This window comes from Falco punctatus (genome assembly GCF_963210335.1).
Source record: "Falco punctatus genome assembly, chromosome: 3".
NCBI lineage: Eukaryota > Metazoa > Chordata > Aves > Falconiformes > Falconidae > Falco > Falco punctatus.
Genome location: NC_137582.1, coordinates 103,069,896 through 103,086,547, shown reverse-complemented (window position 1 = coordinate 103,086,547; position 16,652 = coordinate 103,069,896). Strand labels below are relative to the sequence as shown.

General features: G+C 44.3%; 1 protein-coding gene across 3 annotated transcripts; it reads left to right on the top strand.

The window, feature by feature from the left end:
- Window positions 1-38: 38 nt before the first annotated feature.
- TXNL4A (thioredoxin like 4A) lies at window positions 39-14,641 on the top strand. Of its 3 annotated transcripts, none has more exons than XM_080380372.1 (4): window positions 39-159; window positions 1,382-1,556; window positions 8,213-8,316; window positions 9,031-14,641. In XM_080380372.1, exons 2-4 carry the CDS (start codon window positions 1,404-1,406, stop codon window positions 9,200-9,202), a joined length of 429 nt encoding a protein of 142 aa, XP_080236498.1. In that variant the 5' UTR covers window positions 39-159; window positions 1,382-1,403; the 3' UTR covers window positions 9,203-14,641. The 3 variants fall into 3 exon arrangements, with proteins under 3 accessions (XP_080236498.1, XP_080236497.1, XP_080236499.1); XM_080380371.1 differs by lacking the exon at window positions 39-159 and adding an exon at window positions 166-1,227; XM_080380373.1 differs by lacking the exons at window positions 39-159; window positions 1,382-1,556 and adding an exon at window positions 2,681-2,757.
- The last annotated feature ends 2,011 nt before the right edge of the window (window positions 14,642-16,652 follow it).

Here is a 16,652-nt window from a genome sequence, read left to right as displayed (position 1 = left end):
GGGCCGGGGGCTCTCAGCGGGTCTCGGGTCGAGCTGCGGCTGGCGGGCGCGGCGCTGCCTCTGCCCTCCCGCCCCCGGCCCCGAGCTCTCTGGAGGGGGAAGCGCAGGGCGAGGACGGGCCTGGACGTTTTTTGCGGAGCTCCGGAGCACAGCGGTTTGGTACAAATTCACGCTGCGGTCCCGGGACTGTTCCCGCAGCCCCAGCTCGAGCTTGCCTGGATTTTTTGTCGCGGAAAATATGCTTTTCTCGCAGTCGGCTGCAAGCTAACCGTTTAAATGAGCGCGGTGCAGGGTAACATAGATGCCTCTCAGGAAGCAGAAACTGGCCTGGGCCGCCCCACCTCGATGGCCAGCTCGATCCTGAACCCGAGGGCTGCACGGCCCGGTGTTCCCGCTGATGGTTTGAGTTGCGGCGGCCGCCAGGCGCGCTCGGGCCGAGCGAGCGTCACGAGCAGCTGGCGCCGCCGGGGGCCGGGCTCGCTCCGGGCGCGCCAGGGACAGCGCGGGGGACACCAGCGGGGCGGCAGGCTGGTGCCCGTTGGGCGGGGGCAGGTGCGGGCAGGGTCCCCCACAGCCGGGCGGTGCGGGGGGCTCGCTCCGCCGCTCCACCTCCTCCCCAGGTCCGTGGGAGCACGGGGCGCTCGGCAAGGCCCGCGGAGCGGCCGGCGGCGCGGCTCAGGGGGCCGGGCTGCGGCGGCCGCTGTCTCACTGGCACCCGGCAGCACGCCCCACCGGGCCGGCTCCGCGGCCCCTTGCCCGGCCTGGCACAAGCCGCCCGCCCGTTTGGGTGCGCCCAGGGCCATGGCCCCGGAGCCGGGCCCGCCAGGCTGGGGCTGGCGTCGCAGCGCAGGGCATGGGGGTATGGAGACCCCCGAGCGCACCCCCACTCTGCCCGGCCCCAGGCACGGCTGCGCGGCGCTGTCGGCACTGCGGGCCCCGCCGTGTCACTGCCGCGGCGACGAGCGAGGGCGGCAGCGACCCCCTACCTCGGCCCCCCGCCCCCTTGGTACGCTCCGAGCCGCTCCGCCCCTCCCCGCCCGTCTTCACACTTGGTGCGGCCTAAGCCGCCTCCCCTGCCCCCTCGGCGCCCGGCCCCGCCCACTGAGGGGAGCCCCGCCCCGTCGCAGGGCGGAAGAGTCTTGCCGCCGGAAGCGCGTTTTCGCACTTCCGCTTCTTCCCGCGCGGCGGTGAGCTGCCCCGTTTCACTGAGAGGAGGACGCCCACGGGGTGCGGCGGGGATGGGATGGGGCCGGGGTACTCGGGGGGGCGGGCGGGGCGGCGGCGGCACGGCTGTGCCGGGCCTCGGAGGGGGGGGGCTGGCGGCGCGGTGCGAGGCCGAGACCAGGCCGTCAGCCCCCGGGTGGTTGCTGTCGCCCCGCAGGCCCGCCGCCCACCCGGCCAGGATGTCGTACATGCTGCCGCACCTGCACAATGGCTGGCAGGTGGACCAGGCCATCCTCTCGGAAGAGGACCGGGTGGTGGTCATCCGCTTCGGGCACGACTGGGACCCGACCTGCATGAAGATGGATGAGGTGTTGTACAGCATTGCTGAGAAGGTGAGCGAGCTGGGAGGTGAGGCTGCCACATTCTGCGCTGTGTTTCAAGTGGTTCACAGGAAGCCTGAGGCAGGCTGTAACGCCGTTTCAGGGGAGGGATTCTAACTTTAGAAGGCAGCTAGAAAGTCACTTGGTTTGCTTTCATGAGTGTCTCCTAAAGTCAGCGACTACCCTGACGTTTGTAGTTAAATAGGGTGAAAAAACCGTTGCAAATTCTAAAATCAAAATCGTTGCTTGTTAATAATCTGTCATTTAGTGAATGTCAGCATTCAAGCAGAAGCAAGGGCTCAGTCATAGGACTGCCGTGGCTATAGGTAATGTAGCGCTGTCTCTTTGCAATAAGAATGTATAGTAGCTTCAGATTGCCATTTAATTAACTTGAAAAGTTACTTTCTTAAAAATGGCGAGATTCTAAAATGTACAGGATGGTGTTGAGTAATCTATTGATGATATTATTCACGGAGGCAGATGGCATTCCATTGAGTTGCGTGGGCTGAATTAAATTCTAGGAGCCAAACTCTGAAGCTGTTTTCAGATGGAAACTGAATGCCTGCTGACAGCTGGTCATTCACTTAAGATAGATGCTGAAGAAAAATTGGATTGCTAACGTACACAGTCAGCTATAATTTACCTTTGATGTATTTGGTAAGGGCTTTGCATGGTGGTAGATATAGAAAATTGACAACTCTTCCTTAACTGTGCCATATAGAAAATGAAGTAAAAAAATCCGAACCAGAAGTGCTAACTTGGGTAGGAAAAGGAGTCTGCTATCTTCATGTAAAATGGTGTGCATGCTGTGTAATTTGATGCCAAATTCTTATGGCGTACTCATTTCTCTTTTAATGTTATTTTTAAATAAATGAACTTCAGCCTCAAAAGATCCCTACAGTGGAAGATGTATACCTATAGCCAAATGCTGAGGCATAATACAAAACAGTAAGGAGTTGTGATGTGGTTAAATTTAGTTGTTTTGTGTTTAACATGGTGGGAGTGTCTTGTGCTCAGATACTGTTAGTATCTGCTTTTGGCAGGATGCTCGGCAATTTGGCAGACATTGGCAGTTAGGGGTGACTGGGGGAAGAAAGAACAATATAACTTCTTATTTAAAAATCTCCCTCTGCAGAAATGGCAAATTAAAGGGGGAGATCCTTCCTCATCCTCTTGCTTACAAGCCATGTTTGGATCTCTGCTGTTTTAAAGAGTGAGTAAAAGTTCCAATTGTACAGGTGTTTATACTAGAGAATAATACAGAATGTTAATGTGCTGTAATTGCTGGCCACATTTGAAGAAAATGTAGCCATATTTTACATTTGTTACCATGGTGCAATATTTTTCAGTTTGCAGCATATTTTTGGGTAGCAGTAATATTTATCTGTACTTTATAATAGGAAACAGGATTTTTTCAGTTTGAATCTTTTGGGAGAAGAGAAACTAGAACACTATATGAAAATACAAAGCTGATTATTTTCACTGAAATGTACCCCACTTCCAGTTGACTGTTTTTTTTTTTTTTTTAATTTTGTCCACCCCCAGTGTTACATGGAAAAGAAGCAAGGTTTCCCTGAGTTTCAAACAAATGATAAGTGTAAGATGTTAGGGTTTTGCTCTGTCAGGGTTTCAACCAAACATGTAAGAACTAAGTTTCACAAAATTCCTCTGGAATACCTTTTTTAAAATGCACTTTTTAAAAAAAAAAAAAAAAAGGACTCTGTTATAAAAACCCATCCCCTGAAATACAGGGCTTTGGCTGCTAAATTATTTTAATACCCTCTTTTTAAGAACTCTTTAAAACCCATGGTTTACCTGGGACTAATACTGTAAATCTGATAACCTTTTGTGAGACCAGGTCACTGTAACAAATAGGTTGTATTGGCTCAATGTGGGTTTAGGGAGGATTGCTCAAACTACTTATATTTATTTAACCTTTATGGGAAGTGTGGGTAGCTGTGGATTTTGCTCAGACATTAGTTCTGCCTCTGCCTTTCTATTAAGATTCCTTGAAAAGTCAGAGAGAAAAAGAAACGGGGCAGGGGAAGGGGGAAGTATCAAAATCCCTATTGTATTGGTATTATAGTTACTGCTGTAAGTAAATTTGTTGCAAAAGCTAGTCTCAGTTCCTGTATGTTTCTTTCCTATGATTTCCCTGTCCATAAAGACAGCTAAGCATTAAAAACATTGTCTAGAAACTGGTTAGGAAGATGAGAAGGTGGAATCTTGGATCTGGTCTCAGATTCCTTAGGTATTTGCTGTATGCACTTTGGGCCACAAAGTAACAAATGGCTGTGAGATTTGCTTCCTGAAGGGAAGAAAAAAAAAAAAAGTATTACCCCTAGCAAAATGTAAGAAATGTCACGATTGTTGCCATTCTTCCTAGTCATTGATCGTAATGCTGTGGCAATCTTGTGTTGTAGGAATACATTAATTTTTTTTTGGATTACATTGTTAATGGAGAAAGTCAGGAGGGAGGACTTCAGAGGACAAATGAGATTTATTTCACCTGGCATGTGTGTTTTCCTACATCTGTGTTTCCTGAGTACCATCTAAGTGGGTAGTCTTGATCAAGGTAGAATACAGAATCTGTACCTAATGTTAAGGAGCCCTGTAGATTTATAGTGCTTTATAGTCTTGAGCCATTCTGTTTAAAGATTTAATAGGAGTCCACCCAAGCAGTTATGGTTTTGTGAAATACTAAAATAGCCTGTAACTGTGGCTAGGCAATAATGTACTTTTGGGTTTTGTACATGTGCATTGAATAATGTAGACTAATCTGTGGAACTACAGTAATTAAGGAAAAAAACCCAACCCACAAACAAAATTGAAGCCCAACCCATTAAAGTAAGTCTGATAACAGTTTGAATCCATGCTGTTGTTTGACTTCTAGTTTCCTACTCCATCCTGTCCCCATGAACAGCAGTTACAATGGCCTTGTAGGGCAGAGCAAGTTTTGAATTGAAGGTGGAAAAAGGAAGTCAGAGTGTCAGAAATAAATAAGTTCAAAAGTTAATATCTATTTTGGTTTTCTGCTGAAAGTGTTTTTATCTTCAGGTGCTGAACAAGTGTGGAGCTGTCCAAAAGGAGATCTATTGCTAGAGTTGGTTGGGTTTTGTTTGGATTTGTTTTGGTTTGGTTTTTTGGTTTTGTCTGTTTGTTTTCAGGAAGCAGCTGATTTACTAAAATATAGTAAATTTGTTGCAGTTTGTTATGAGGTAAAGTACTTTCAGAATAAACTTGTGTTATTGTGTCCAGCTTCTAAGGTACTACAAGTTTTTTTGGATATTGTCTGGACAGTGAAATTCTGGGTTACATTAACAACCTCAGTGTAGTCTCAATTGTTAACAAATGCAACTGCTTTTATTTAGTGTGGTTTGCTTACTCAGAGTTACATTGAACTCTTGTTCTGAGGTCTCTGTGCTGTATCCCCAGTTAGCACTCAGAAGTCAGAAAGAGAACTTCCTAGCCACCACTGCCTTGAAATGGTAGTGAAACTTGTTCTGTATAGGAATGTGGGTTTTGAACTGACAACTCTGTCTGGGGAATGGATTCGTGTCCCAGTGGACAGGGAGAGGTTAAGCTTTGGTTTGTCTCCACAGACTTACTGGCTCAAGTATAGATCAACTCCTGCATCCGTACCAGCCTGAATCCAGAAATACTTTGATTCCTTTTGCTTAAAATGAAGCCTAAGTTAAGGCCTTGTAAATTAACAGCTGGCTGTGTGCAAAGCTGACTCAGGGGCTGCTCTCTACTGCTGTATCTTGGCTCCAGTATTCTGTCAGAGACATACGTGCTGCTTCAGGCTTTAAAACTGGTCAGTACTGGGCAGAGACATTTAAGTAGTTTGGCAGGGCTTGTCTTGAATTAAAATGCCTCTTGGGGACAAGCCACCCCAGTCTGTCATGGCCAGTAAAAGGTATTATGGCCACTGCAGTGCTTCTGCATCACCCATTCCGTATTTAGCATCTTACCCATGTTTTTATCTAGCTCATTTTTGGGCCTGAATCCCAGTCTCCTGCTGCTACGTGTACTGGGGTGTGGCATGGCAAGGCCCATGTCACAGGCAACCTTGGCAGCTGGTGTCCAAACTCAACCAAACACATCCCTATTCCATGCACTTGTAAACTGAGTGGTTTTGGAGTGGTAATCTTGTCAGATTTGAAATTAAGAAAGGAAGGGGTAAAGATTGAGCCACTTTAAATTTCTGGATTCAAATTTGAGAGTCTGTAGCTGGCTTTGAGGCCTGATGTAGGCTTCATGCAAGCCTTTGAGCCTGTAACTATCATCAGTTTCAATTCTGTAATGGTAGAAGAGAAGGAAGATGCCGTTAATGTCTGAGATACTTTGATTACAGTGATAACTTGCATATATGCTGTGCCAGGGTGGTTTGAATCCTCTGGTCCTTTTGAAGAAGGTTTATATAATAACTTATTTAAGACTTGGATAGTCTTGTTCTCTTTTCTAAAATTTTAGGCTTTTGGTGTTTGTTGTTAGTGACAAGCATTTCTGGTTCTGCAACAGCTCACTAAATTAAACATATATAATGTAAAACTAACTTTAAAAGTTTTGTTGTTCCAGTACTATGTGGAGTACCCTGTTCCTGGAAATAAAATTTTGGTTTAGCAATGCTTTTGTAGTAGCCTTCTGGTGTAATAACATTGTAGTCTCCTTGGACTAATCTTTCAGTGCACAGAGCAGGTCCTAAGAATGTTGACTTAACGCTTGGTTCAACTTAAAATTATTTTCTAATATCCAAATTAATTAAATAATTATTCTAAATTTACTTAATTTGTCAGAATTGCCAAATGTATTGTAGAAATTTCCCCACATGGTGAAGCTGTGCTGCTGATGCTGAAAATGCCAGCAGGAGGGAAGAGGAAATGATAGAAGAAAATGAAAATGGCTCTTCAGGTTTTGTTGGTGGTTGTTTTGTTTGTTTGTGTTAAAAAAAAAAAAAACCACACCGCACCCACCCCACCCCCCAAATAAACCCCCCAAACCAGACACAATAACTGTCTTTTGCTTCCTAAGGCTAACCAGGAAGTAACTTCAATCACTTTTCAGCTAAATCGTTGACTCTGAACATCCCATTAGGTTTCTTAGAAATCTTTCATATAAAATTGAAATGGATATGCATGATCACTTTGGAGGCTGTTAGAGTTTGATACTGTGACTTAACTGGGGTTTTCAGGCTTTACCTCTTGCCTGTTTTGGAACATGGCTTAAATATGGGATGTTTTCATTAGATTATTGATAGAGTCTAGGATTATAACTGGCTCCATAAAAGCATAGTAAAAACTATTTAAGTGCTGTTTCACTCTAGAAGAGATTGTACTTTCTTTGCTAATAGTACATATTTACATCTTTGGAGTGTGACTTACTTTTTTTTTTTATAATTTAGAAACTGACTTGAAGCAGAAGTCCATCAAAATTTATTTACTGTGTGCTTCTGGTTTTTTTATAAACAAATGTCTCCATACTTACGTAATGAAAGTACTTGCTAGGATATTTAAGTACAGGGTACACCATATACAATGTTTTTCTGGTACTGTCTAGTCCTGTTGACTAAAATAAAGCATCTTTACATCAAGCAGAAATTATACTTTTCATAGGATTTCCACACATTTGATAGCAGAATTAACAAGTGGGAAGTACTGTGACAAACAGTAAGTTTGTCATAAATCTTAGACCATATGTGTTAACCTCAGACTGGTAATTTTGTGTAGTGAGATAGGAAGGACCAAAATTGTATTTGTGTATAAGCAAGGATGGGGGGGCAAGGTTGTGTGCGTGGTATAATGAATGAATATTTGGTAAGACACCTTACAGTTAAAGTTTTGTGTAATCTAGATGCCTACTGACCCATATTGTAATGTCTATGTGTGTTAATTTCTACTGTACATGTATGAGCTATGTTTAGAAACCAAAACCTCCCCTAATTCCACTTAAGGTCAAATGTGCTACGTCTAGGAAACAAAAATATGACGTGGTTTTCTTTCAGGAATGAAGGCATTAACTATGACATTAAAGGGGAAGAGTTCTTCTGCATTTAACTCCGTTAACTCTGTAAAACAGAAGCTTGTTCTACCAGAATTGCCCAGGGAATAGCTTCTTTTTTTCATTATCAATTAAATTTTTAAGCTTTACACCTCTCAAAAAAGCTATCAGTTTTTATTATTAAATTATCAGTTTTATTTTCATTTAATTAGCTTTGTTAAACAAATTAGATGGAGGGAGGGGGAATGCTTGGAGGCAGACACCAGGGCCTTTCAGATCATTAATTTGCTGAAGTCTATAAGCAGCTGATGACAGAGGCAAAATGTGTCAGTTTGGCTTGCACCGAGCAGTTACTCCCCTTGTTTAGAGCTGTGCATGTCACTGTGAGGTCCCAGCTGTATATAAAGGGCATTTGTTTCTGTGGGCGCTGATGTAGCATAGTATCTTCCCAGTTAGTACTGGATGTGAAATAGGCATCCTGGCTCTATTTAAAAATATTTTCCATCTTCATTGGTTGATGTGGTTACTGTTTACTGTGATTTTTTGTCAATATTTTGGAAAATAAATGTTGCAGTAATGAAAGCTTATGTCTTTTAATCAGTAATACAAATAATCAAAGACTTGGTAATATATGTTTCCTTTTATATTTCCTGTTTTCTTCTGTTTAGGTAAAAAACTTTGCTGTTATTTATCTTGTGGATATCACTGAAGTACCAGACTTCAACAAGATGTATGAGTTGTACGATCCTTGTACTGTCATGTTTTTCTTCAGGTACATGGTGGTTCTAAAGTGTAACTCAGTTACTGTTTTCTTTTGTGTGTGTGTCAAATTCAGTGTCTCAATAGATCATTTCTATATGCACATTAGCATATTGATGCTGATATTTTAATTATTCTACAAAAGAGTAAACTGATTCAATAGAAAAATAGCTTGTTTTCCATTTAGTCTAGTAATAGTGTTTTGATAATAGAGTACAAATTAGTGATAGTGGAAACTGGTTTTATTATCCATTGTGTTTAGTTTTGAATCTGAAACTCCCTGTATAGAACACCGTGGTAATATAGCAGTCAGGCTTGTCAGACTTGCTCTAAAGATATACCCAAAGTATTAGGGAGTCTTGTGGACCTACAGTGTTTACAGTGATAAGAAAATGTGCTGCTGAGTAGTGTGGAACTCTCTCTGGTGTTAGACAGCAGTGGGAAAGAAATACAAACAATGCTGAATATGCCAAAGGATAATTGCACTAAGTAGCAGTCTTGGGGGTGTGTTTGCAATCTTTATTCTAGCTTTAGAAATAGGCAGTCAAATGTCAACTTGAGTGACAGGAGCAGATACGCTCTCTCAGGCTTATTTTTTGCAAGGCTGTTTGTGTTATAAGGGCTTCTTTTAAGTCCTACAAAGCATTGTTGTGGGGGATATAAAGGTTTGTTTCTGAATTACTATGCCATACTAACTAGTCTGGTTTTTTTTTCTCTCCCTTTAAAGGAACAAACACATCATGATTGATTTAGGTACAGGTAATAACAACAAGATCAACTGGGCAATGGAAGATAAGCAAGAGATGATTGATATTATAGAAACTGTTTATAGAGGAGCCCGCAAAGGTCGAGGTTTGGTGGTATCTCCAAAAGATTATTCCACAAAATACAGATACTGATATTTCTTTGGGGCTGCCTTTCTGTTTTTTAACCCTACATCCACATAAATATATTGTTGTGTATGTGTACATATATATATATTAAAAGAAAAAACCTACAAATCCTTCAACTTTGAGCATTTTTTGAATTATTTAAAAAGTTTGAATTCTGTTTGCAAAAGTAGAAGACACAAAGCCTGGAACTGTCTGCCTGCAGTAACACTGTAGCTGAATTTTGGGGGTTTTATTTTTGTATTTTGAAGACTTCACTCTGTGCTTTTGGTATTATGTATTTTTGTACACAAAAGGCCTGTTTGCAGAAAAACATATAAAGTTGTTTTTTTTTACTTTTATTATGCAGGTATCTGGGAAAACTATGCTATAGCTTTTTTTAAAAGAATAAAGTGAGTTCCACTTACCTTAATTTCCTTTAGCTTGTAAAAGAATGGCTGCAGAAGCATGGCCTTAGAATCTCTGAAGATCTGCACAATCCAGGCCTGGTCTTAGAATAGGCCTGTAATCAGAATTGTGCTGAAGTTGCTGTGCTGAAGTTAACAAGAAAGGTAGCCTTGAGCTGTTCTTGAATCCTGAGACCAAGTAATTATGTTGTGCCAACAGGCCGTGGCTGTAACAAGCTACAGCTGCTGGGAAAGCAGGTGCAGGGCCAAGCAAGATAGGGACCGGTATGGGAAAATAGGGAGTAACAAACTACAAGGCTGAAGCACAGCAACACAATTAGCCACATGGATAGAATGCTTATTTTAGTCATGATAATTAGGGGTATGAGAACCGCGCGCGTTTAGAGACTACTAACCAATTATATTTCTACTTTATGAATATGCATGCGTATCGGTTCTCTATAAGTAGTGTTAGAAACTAATAAAGCTGAGCAAGATGCATAACTCACATTGAGCGTCTTCTTGACTCTGGCGAGCCCTTCTTCCAACAATTGGCGCCCGAATGATGGGAAAGCTGGTAATTGCTGGGAAAACTCTGCCTTTGCATCGCGACGGTGGGCTTTGCAAAGCTGGGAGTCACTGTGAAGAGTTCGAGCAGGAAGACATCCGTAAGGAGTAAAGGTGTCTGAATCCGGCATTGACGTCGTGCGCGGACCTGCACCCGTAGGACCGTTTTTCCCTCGATAATGGAAAGGGAAGCGGCACTCACGCTATTAACTGATACTCTTGCTAAGCGAGAGGCTAGCGTGAGCACTAAGAAGCTCCATGAGCTCTGTAGGTGGGCGGCTGAACATGGACACTTAAAAGACCCACAATTGCTGTTTAGTGTGACTGAGTGGCGAGAGGTCGGGGATTCCCTTTGCGATGCGATCCTTAGCGGCAGCAAGTCGGCCAAGGACTTGGGGACTGCCTGCCGGGAGGTCATAAACCATTTACGATCCCTGGTTGCAGAAAAAAAAATGGCTATGGCTGCCTCAGACCTCCTCGGTCAGGAATCCGAGTCATAGTCTTCCCCCCATCTGCAAAAGGCATAATTGTGCCCATTAAAAAATCTGCAACCAAGCTGTTAAACCCGACACCTTCTCTGGAGTCAAGAAGACACTCAATATGAGTTATGCATCTTGCTCAACTTTATTAAATAGTTTCTAACACTACTTATATAGAACCGATACACATGCATATTCGTAAAGCAGAAATATAATTGGTTAGTAGTCTCTAAACACGCGCGGTTCTCACACCCCTAATTATCATGACTAAAATAAGCATTCTATCCATGTAGCTAACTGTGTTGCTGTGCTTCAACCTTGTAGTTTGTTACTCCCTATTTTCCCATACCGGTCCCTATCTTGCTTGGCCCTGCACCTGCTTTCCCAGCAGCTGTAGCTTGTTACAGCCACGGCCTGTTGGCACAACATAATTACTTGGTCTCAGGATTCAAGAACAGCTCAAGGCTACCTTTCTTGTTAACTTCAGCACAGCAACTTCAGCACAATTCTGATTACAGGCCTATTCTAATACCAGGCCTGGATTGTGCTATCTTCAGAGATTCTAAGGCCATGCTTCTGCAGCCATTCTTCTACGTTAGCTGATTAAATTTGAGAATGAAAACAAGTATAATGTATGCAAAGGCATAGCGTTGGAAGTAAAGGCTTATCACTTCTGTCAGGATTTCCTTGCATAGTATCTTCGTCATCTGTGTCCCCTAAAAACTTCAGGTTGCATTTGTTAATACCTAGCAAAACTCAAGAGAATGAGCTTTTAGTTAAATTGAGGGAAAACATCTTCTATGACCTTGTGCACGCACCTACACACCCCCACCCCCACCTCCAATCATCTTGGCTTGTGGTGATGCACTACTTTTTCCTGGTGATGAGGCGTACAGCAGTCAGTTTGAAGCCCTTTAGATTCTGCAGTGCCAAAGGGTAATTGCAGTTTTGGAGCTGGCTACAGTAATTTGACCTCGTTTGTCTAACGGCATATACTAAAATGCATGCGTTCTCATGAGGCTTGGATTGAATTCCACTGTGGCATAGCTTTTTGAAGTTTCCATTTGCATTTCTGACAGCTTTTGTGGTAATAGAGCTGGTGTTGTGTGGGTGGTTGGTTTTTTGGTTGGTGGTGGTTTTTACTTGGTTTTGTTTTGGGTTTTTTTGGTTTTTTTTTTACTGTTACATGCTTATTTAAAGGAGTAAGAAGAAGCAATTCAGACTATGCAGAAAGGAGGTAACTACTTTTGGTCCAGTTTGTCGTAAGACAAAGTACAATATGCTTTTTTACCATTAGGTGTGTTTTAGAGGATTTGGAATGAGTCAAGGAAGTAAAACACAGAATCCCAATTTTTGCTTAAGTTAATCTGGTTTTCAGTGGTTGTTAATTATGGAATCATTTATGTTGGAAGAGATCACCAACCCCCCAGTGAAGGTGGTTCCCACTTGCTCATGTTGCCCAGGACTGTGTCTAGTGTTGAGTGTCTCTAAGGATGGAGATTCCTCGGCCTGTCTGAAAAGCCTGTTCTGTTGTGTGAGCATCTTCGTAGTTGAAAAAAGTGTTCCTTGCACTTAGCTGGGGTTTTCTGTGTTCCAGCTTGTGTCCAATGCTCTTGTGTAAAACACCTCCCACAAGAGCCTGTTGCCCATGTTCTGCCACGGGGTGGTGGTTGCCGGCAAGAAGCCGTAAGTCTTTTCTTAAGGCTGAACTAACAGAATTCTGTCCAACCCTTGTATGCTTTGGACTCCACCATATTTTGGTGGCTCTCTGTTTTAACTCCCTTGCAACAAGGTATTTCTTGAACTGAGGAGCAGCGAAATTGACACAGTATTCCCAGAGGGGAATGACCTGCTGGCCGTACTTGTGCTGACAGGGACCAGGCTGTAGCTGAGCCTTGTTGCCAGGACACCTCGCTGACAGGTTCCACTTGCCCGCCAGCGATTCCACCCTTTTCCTGCAAAGCTGTGTGCCTGCCAGCCCCTCAGAGCTGCCCTGCAGCACGAGCTTACCCTGGCTTACAGCAAGGTTTGGCATTGCCTTCGAACTACAGGGCGCCCATTCTTCCTGTTGGCTTGTTGTCTCCAGCCCGCCCTTCAGCCTGTCAGCTTCTCCCCACAGTTTGACGTTGCGGGCAGATCTGCACTGAGTAAAGTGTTGATTAGAATGACTTATTAATATTAATGAAGACTTGTAATAGATGCTAAGTATTGGCACTTGTCAAAGTTTTTAAAAAGCATATTTATTCTTCCTTAGATGAGGTATTTGCCTGGTAATGCTTCACTTGCTGCCTCTGTTTTAAGAGGTTCCCATTAAGTTTCAAACAGAATCTTTTCTGTGAAAAGCGCCAGAGCTTTGGTGTATAAGAACCTTCAAAGCTGGTGCAAATGTCCTGTTTTCTTAGGCTCTACCATGTCTTGTTTAGGACATGTTTCATAACTAGAATTCCTTATCTAACTCAAAAGTCTTCAAAATAGGCTCTTTTATCAAAATGGCTAACAATAAAGAACTGAAATTGGCACAGGGTGCATACATGGATGATGAGACCTGCACAAGTGTGCACAGCTTCGGGTGGGCTTGTGAAAAGAGTAATAACTGAATAGCTGTAACCTGTGCAAGTGCTGCCACTTTTGGTGCAGAAGAGTTTGTATTCAGTGAGCCAATTAAGTTTTGCCAAGGTACCTTTGTAGTAACATCAAATAAGGTGTATTTTGTATTGTAAAACATTTAAAGAAGCATCAAAATAGCACATGCAAGTGGAAAAGTTTTGTCATAGAAGGGTCTTGTTATTCTGAGAATGCTCATGTTAAAAAAGCCACAGAGAAATACGACGGAAAGTTTATTAAAATCGATGAAAGACATTTTTATACATTGAACAAGTTTGTGAATGGGTGAAGTTCACTCTATAGGATATAGTTTTGTATCCAAAGTAGCAGTGTTGCCTTCCCTGAAGCTAGCAGCTCCTTCCGAGTTACAGGAAATAGTGTCCCATGTAGATGAATAAAACCAGCTTTCTACTTTTTTCCTGGGGTAATGGTTTAAAAAAGAAAAAGCAACTGAGATTCTACTGTGTGGTGACATGCAAGCATGTTTGTTTTCACTAATGCTTTTTGTGACTAGTGACACTGATTGGGAGCTCCCAGATTCAGCATGGTGCTGTTCTCTCTTTGTCTTGATCACATCCTCATTTTGGTGCTGCAAAAACACAGTAAGTAGGTCAGTGGTTTAATTATTCATGAATGTGATTCAGGATAAAAATAGGAAGATCTCTATACAGTTAAATACATTTTCGTGTATTTCATGAAGACCATTGCAATATCTTTCCTGTCTTTGTGAAGATTATTTCACAGCTTATCACAAAAAAGGCATCATTAACAAATAGATGCCTAAATTGCTTCAGTATATTTAGAGGTGTTCCTGCATTTCGCTGGGTAAGTGGTCTCTAAACGACAAGAGTAGCTGACATGTCTCAGTTTGAGCCAGGAAAGCGTGCGACAACAGCAAGATGCCATCACTCGCACCACAGAACACGGAAGCGACAGTGTCTCCTAAATACTAAGAACCCCGACGAGGGGCTGGCGTTGACAACAGACCGCAGCGTGACGGCAGCATGCGGTGCTGCACTGTGCGTGACTTCATATTGCGGAGCGTTGGAGCGCGGCGCTGCGGTCAGCTTCCCATCCCGCTGCTGCGAGAGCAAACCGGGGCTGTGCTCAGAGCTGTGTTGGGAAGCTGGAGCGGGTTCACAAGCAGATGCACATGAATTTACAGCAGCAAGAATCCTTGGTCAGCCAGGCTGGCATGCTTGAGGGGCGGGAATGGGGGGCAGGAGCACTTTAAACCACACACATTTTATTATGAATTTACAGCATCAGTTTATGTTTGCGGGATTAGTCTGCGCTACCCCTTGCGTGTGGCACAAGCTGGGGCACATGCAGCAAACTAGTTTTTCTTTTGAAAAAGCAGTAGCATTCTTTGGCTTTTGGCAAAAAGAAATCCAAGGTAATTTTAATTATTTTTTTTTAAATCTCAGTATACTTCAAAATCCAAGTAAATGCAGGGGTGATAAACATGTTAACCATTTTCATGCTAGGTGCTGCCTGTAGTTCAAAACTAATATATATATATAAAATGTGTAAAATACAGTGAAAATTCAGTGTCTTTACTTTCAACTCTTTGTCGATGTTTTCTGTCCCAGCCTCTGTTGTCAGGTCAGCAACGCGCTTCTCAATGTGCTCACCCATTTCTTCCAGGAAAAAGTTAAAGATAACTTACTTATATAAATAAGAATACCATAATTTTGTAGTTTTTTTCTTCTGTGAGGGGGGAAAAAAAAGCGCTTTCTTCCAGACGTCTCAGCCACTCCCGTTTAGCGCCAGACGAAGCGCGCGGGAGGCTGCGTTATCCCGAGGCGACCCCGCGACCCCGCAGCAGCTCGGGCGCCGGTTCCTCGTGTCTGCAGCGGCCGGCGGGGTGAGGGGGGGGCTGCCCTGCGGGACCCCCTTCCCGGGGCGAGGCGAGGGGCTGCCCCTTGCGGTACCGCAGCCCCTCCCGGCGGGCGGGCCCGGGAACTGGGGAAACTCCACGGACGGGGCAGCTCCTGCGGACGCCACTAGCGGCCCCCCCCGGCCCCATCTGCGCCCCCCGCCCGCAGCTGCTCGCAGGGCAGCACGGCGGCTGTGAGCAGCCCGCCCGCGGGGGGCGCAGGGGGGGCCCGGGGGGAGCAGGAGGGGCTGAGGGGGTGCCCCGCCGGGAGCAGCTGCCCGCGGGCCGGTGCCACCGCCGGCAGATCGCGCTGGGGTTTCCCGAGCAGCGAAGGGGAAGCGGCGGCGCTCCGGGGGGTGCCCGTGCCGGCGGGCCCAGAGCCGCCCTGCCGGGTGCTTGGGTGGGTGGGTTGCTTTTCTTTTTGTTTCTTGTTTGATTTGTTGTTGTTGTTGTTTCTCTTTTTTTATTGTTTTGATTTACTTTTGGTTTGGGTTTTCCTTTGGCTTGTTTTTTTTTTGTTTTGGCTTGGTTTGGTTTTTTGTTGGTTAGTTGGTTTGGGTTTTTTTTCCAGTTTTTTTTTTTTGTTTGTGTGTTTTGTTTGGTATTCATTTGGCTTGAGGTTTTCTTTTGGTTTGGTTTTTTTTTGTTGTTGTTGGTTGGTTTTGGTGTTTGGGGGGGGTGTTGGTTTTTTGCGGTTTTGAGTGGGTTGTTTTGTTTTGGTTTGTTTGTTTGTTTCCTGTTCCCCCTGTGATGACTTCTGCAATACAGGGCTGTAAAACCACCGTGGGCATTGAAGCTCTTTGGACCAGAACGGCGGAAGAGGCAGGGTGTGCAGCACAGGCAGGCATCGTGCACTGCCTCGGGGTCCTACGACGCCTAACATAAATGAAGAGGTTTTCAGTTTTCTGTGTCTCTATGGTTAGCAGAGTGTCCCTGCTCAGTAACACACGAGGGAAGGCTATGGCCCTGCAGGTTTGCCACGTGTACCAGTGCCCTCACTCGCAAAAAGTTTTTCACCTGAGTTAGGAGTGACCTCAAAGGCTGGAAAGATTATCTGCTTTAAGCCAACCACTTAGAATCTTTCTGAATAAATTTGTTTTCCTTCTTGACCTTCCCCACCTCCTTTGGGAAGGGGTGTCAATGTCTGTGGTGAGACTCCAACATCAAAGCACCCCTCCACATGTCCGCCTGCCTCCTGTACTGGCAGCCTCTCCTCTGTGCATCCTTGTCTCTCCACTCCTGCGGATGGTCCTCTTCGCCTTCTGCCTTGCAGAAAGAAAAATCCAGCAAGTTTTACAGAGCTTGAGTGCTCCAGCAGTGTTGCTACTCTGAAAGCCTCTAGATAAACAAATTTGAACAATAATATTTGTATAGATAGGCTTTGAGTTTGTACATAGCTGCTAGCTGCGACCACACAGCTTTTTTGTTCTGTTGTGTAAATAATAAGAAACAATTGTTGGTTCTTTCCTGTTTGTTTGTTGCTAATAAACCTCGTGCCCCTTAGGGCTAGATAGTAGAGCTGGTATTTGCATTTTGGCTCCTGA

Bases quoted from the DNA above. Each gene is read 5' to 3' on its own strand.
- TXNL4A (XM_080380372.1), top strand. From the start codon at position 1,404: ATGTCGTACATGCTGCCGCACCTGCACAATGGCTGGCAGGTGGACCAG. The intron at 1,557-8,212 runs GTGAGCGAGCTG...TCTTCTGTTTAG, and splicing joins TGTACAGCATTGCTGAGAAG to GTAAAAAACTTTGCTGTTAT. The intron at 8,317-9,030 runs GTACATGGTGGT...CTCCCTTTAAAG, and splicing joins ACTGTCATGTTTTTCTTCAG to GAACAAACACATCATGATTG.